The following is a 4612-nucleotide window of genomic DNA, read 5'->3' as shown; positions in this document are numbered from 1 at the left end:
CTTCCTTCCTTTGGTCTCAGAGAGTAGGTGAGGTTCTAAAATATATCATTGTCTTCTTTACTCCTATATTCTGAGTTACCTTAATCTCAACCTTATTGGCTTCATTCTTATCTCTAAATACCAGGCTATACATATATAAAAGAGCTTCTCAAAATCCAGAAATGGCAATTATCACCCAAGACCAAATGTGACCGAAGAGCAGGAATCTTGATCCCGATTTGCCCAGGATTCAGAGATAGTGCATTTGCTTATAGGACCTTTGGCTCCCAAAGCAGTTTCTTGACCTCCCTCTTCATTCTGTTGTTTAAATATTGGCTGCAAAAAGAAAAACTCAAGTACCTTAAAAAGAATCTTTTCTTTCCTTAACCATTTGAGAATACATTTCCAACACAACGCCCCATCACTCCTGTTTGATGTAGTATGTTATTCCTCCAAATAAAGACATTCTCTTACATGACCACAACATAAACATCAGAAATGGGAAATTAGTTACGATCCATTTTTAGCATGTAACCTCTAGGCCCCAATCAACTTTAGCTAAATTTCACAATAATGTCCTTTAGAGTAAAATACTCCAGATTTCATTTTGTGGTCATGTCTCTTTGATCTCCTTCACTCTGAAATAATTCCATATTTCTTTCACTTTTATTACCTTGGTAGTTATGAAGATTCCAGGTCAGGTATGCTGTAACATGTCTCTTAATTTGGGTTAGTCTGATATTTCTTCATAATTACATTCAGGTTATGCATCTTTCATAGAAATACAGTTGTAACCTCTTTGTGTTATCAACTGGCACATGATTCCAAGTTGTCACATTACAGGCAAAGTTAACTTGCAACACTTAATGAAGGTGGTATGTGCCATAGAAAATGAGCTCTTTTATATTTATGCTTATAAAGAGTTATAATTATCCTGTTCCTCATCAAACTTTCAACAATTTCCTATCACTTAGAACTTATGTTTTCCTATTTTATTCAATGGGTTATAATCATTTAACATCACTATTTCTTTTATGGTCATATTTTCTCCCATTTTGCCAATTTGCCTTGAAGCTGCCTTATATGTCCTTTTGATGTATCTCCCACAATTTTTGAGCACTTTTGTATTTTATGAGATGAAAACAAAATATTACAGGCCCAGTTTGATATTTCCCTGCACCATTCCTAGATTAGCCCTGGATCCTTTTAGAGGAGAATTGAACTGAGAAACCATAATCTGGTCCCTTGGTGTACAATTGCTATAGGTATGTCACTATTTCCAGACCTGCTAGTAAGCATATCTGGTGAATAACTGTTTGTTTATATATGAAACACACAAACACACATGCACCCATATATATATCCATTAGAATTTGTATACCTATACCTTTATCAAGCTATCATCTCTCTATCTTTCTATATGTAAATGTATATTTCTCTATGTATATTCATTTCTTTTGAAAAACGTGATTTCACCTTGATACCTCTATTCTGATTGAATAACACAGGTCATATTCTAGTTTTTGCCCTATCATATTTGTACTCCTTCTCTGACAGTGAGAAATTTTATTATACCTAAAATATTTGCTTGTTTGAACAATCCCTGTATGTAACCAATCTCCCATTTCTGTTCCTTTTCACTCCCTCATGAGGAGGTCTCCTAGCGCCACTACCCCCACACTGGCAGCTCTCAACCTGCTTCTCTCAACCTTCTGATCAGCACCTTTTCAAGGATACCCACCTCATGCTGATTTGGTTCTGACACACCTTAACTTCCAGGTGTGCCCTTCTCACTCCATTTAGATCTTTCTTCAGGGATTCCCTCTTCATGCCTCAGGACTGGACACTCATTCTCTGAATCACCTCCCTTGCAGGTATCTCTCCCATCCCATTAGAATTCTGCCAGGCTTCCCGCCCCCCTCCTCCACCAGATAAGTGGGCATTTTTCTCACCTGTTTTGTGTTCTAATATCTTCTGCTGGACAGTCTTCCTTCATAGATGTTGTCTTCAGACAGGTGGTGAGATCTATAACCCCCACCGCTTTGATGTATGCCAGTTTCGTCTTCTTGGATTCTGACAACCTGCTCTGCATCTCCCTTCCACCTTCACCCAGTGCTTACTCTGCTCAGGCGCCAACATTTCAGGCTTTGGTTTATTTTATTCAATCTATTGAGTTCCCTATTTTCGCCTACATTTAAAGATGAGATGACATTGTACCAAATGCGTTTGGAATCGCAGTTTGGTAGATGAAATAGTACATAATATTAGTTCTCTTATATCTATGTGTTAAATGGGGTAATTGTACTACATTTAACTAAGCTTAAAAATTTTTAATTAATTTATTCATATAAGAGTTAATGATGGTCTCCTTATTAAAATTAGCTTGGCATTAGACTTCATATAGAGGGCAGTGAAGCATTCCCATTGTGACGATTTCAGAATCTAGCAAATGATTATACCACAAAAGGGGAATTGCTATGGCAATGGTAATAGGCGAAACAGAACAGAGAAGAGAGTAACTACCTCAGGGGTTGTGTTGGAAGGCTTCAAGTGGAGTGACGCAACTAGTCTTTCCTCAGATGGCTACGATTTCACTAGAGAAGGACAAGAAATGCCACAATGCAGAGGAAATAGCCTGTGATTGTCCTTAGGTAGGAAAGAACATGAAATAATTAGGTAACTACACTGTGAATGGAGTACAGTATATGCAAAGGGGATGGGGCAACATGGGAAATAGCTGGAATGTTGGGGCCATATCAGGTCACTGGGTAGAATAAAAAGCAACATTAAGCAAAATCATAACATCAAATAATTTTCCAAACAAAGTGGAATAAAGACGTGTTTTATTTAAATATCTGTATCTGTTGGATGTTCTTGGAATGACTTAATTTCAAAGTTTTTTCTTGTTCCCATAAGTTTACTGGTACTTCTTAGACAGCCAGTCCCTATATTTTATGAGACCATGGTGATTTTCATAAAGTAATAAAGTAGACTGTTAATCTAGAAATTTCTAACTCAGAAGTTTCTGAGTTAGAATGATTATCTTAATTTATTTTGTCTTATTATATTTAAAGCCCTCCTCTTAGAATAAGTGAACTTGTTTTGTGCATAAACTCGAAGGTGTCACTTTCTCATCCTTTTCTCCAGAAGCAGTGTCTACTCATCAATTTTCTCATAGCCCCATGCACCTCCATGTTCCTCAGGCTATAAATGATAGGATTCAGCATGGGAGTGACAACTCCATAGAACAGAGCAATCAGTTTACCAAAAGTGGCATCTTTGGACTTTGGCTTCATGTACATGAAAAGGATTGCCCCATAAAACACAGTCACCACTGTTATGTGTGCTGAGCAGGTGGAAAAGGCCTTTTTTCTTCCTTCAACTGAATTGATCCTTAGTACAGTTGAAAGGATGAAAATGTAGGAAACACAGATCAGTAGTAATGGAGTAAACAGAAATATTACATTGCCTAGCATTATTGTAGTCTCATTCAAGGTAATATCTGTGCAAGCCAGCTTGACAAAGGCCAATATCTCACAAACAAAATGATTAATGACATTTCTTCCACAGAAGGACAACCGTACTGCAAGCACAGTTTCTGTCAATGAGTTGAGAAAGCCGATTCCCCAGGACCCAGCTGCCATCTGAGCACAAAGTGTCTTGCTCATGATGATGGGGTATCTCAGAGGGTTGCAGATGGCCACATAGCGGTCATATGCCATTACTGCCAGAAGCACACACTCTGTGGACCCCATAGTGAAAGAGACAGACATTTGAACAACACATCTAGAGAAGGAGATGGTCTTTTTCTTTGATAGGAAGTGTATCAGCGTTGTCGGGACAAAGGAGGAGGTGTACAATAGGTCTAGGAAGGAAAGATTAGCCAGGAAGAAGTACATGGGTGTATGGAGGCAGGGATCCAGGATAGTTAGGGTGATCAAGGTGCTGTTCCCCAGGAGGATTACCAGATACATCACCAAGCACATCACAAAAAGGACCTTTTCAGCTTTGGGGTACTCAGAAAGTCCCTGCAGAATGAACTCAATCTCAGTTGTCCAATTGGCCCTTTCCATATTACTGTGTTACCCCTGGTGTAAGACAGAAGAAAAGAATCTGTAAGTGAATTTCCTGAGTCTGTACAGAATTATCATATGAAGTGAGCAAAATGGGAGCAGAAGGTTCAACAAGAGTGTTGACTGACTGCAGCAGTGGTAACAGCTCTAAGTGGCTTTGGGGAATTCCTCTTCCAGCTTGTCAGGCAGTGTGTCAAAGACAAGTAATAATTAACATCGATAACTTCTTTAAAATGCAGATTTCTGTATTCTATTTCCTGAGATGGTGATGTACAAGGTCTGAGGAAGGAAGATTAATTTGCAATTTAACAAGCATCTGTTATTTGCAATGCAAGTGATCCAGAGACCCCTCTTTGAAAGCAATGTATGGATAGAGCATGCTTTAGTCATTTAAACAAAGATTTATTTCTTCAATTTTATACTGTACCAATCATTAACAAAAACATTTCTTAGGGTTTTAATTCATATGCATTACTCATTTTATTCTGGGAAGAAAGTGAAGTTCAAAAGGGTTAAACTAATCTCTGGTCACAGTGAGTGGCTGCTGTTCCAATTTAGGT

General features: G+C 38.2%; 1 protein-coding gene across 1 annotated transcript; it reads right to left on the bottom strand.

Annotated features, from left to right (window-relative positions):
- Window positions 1-2771: 2771 nt before the first annotated feature.
- LOC143659233 (olfactory receptor 13C7-like) lies at window positions 2772-4052 on the bottom strand. The gene has a single exon (XM_077131973.1). The coding sequence runs from the start codon at window positions 4050-4052 to the stop codon at window positions 3111-3113; it is 942 nt and encodes a 313-aa protein (XP_076988088.1). The 3' UTR covers window positions 2772-3110.
- Between the last annotated feature and the right edge of the window lie 560 nt (window positions 4053-4612).

This window comes from Tamandua tetradactyla, chromosome 2, assembly GCF_023851605.1.
Source record: "Tamandua tetradactyla isolate mTamTet1 chromosome 2, mTamTet1.pri, whole genome shotgun sequence".
NCBI lineage: Eukaryota > Metazoa > Chordata > Mammalia > Pilosa > Myrmecophagidae > Tamandua > Tamandua tetradactyla.
Note: the sequence above shows the minus strand (reverse complement) of the source record. Positions and strands in the feature narration are given on the sequence as shown.

Bases quoted from the DNA above. Each gene is read 5' to 3' on its own strand.
- LOC143659233 (XM_077131973.1), bottom strand. From the start codon at position 4,052: ATGGAAAGGGCCAATTGGACAACTGAGATTGAGTTCATTCTGCAGGGA.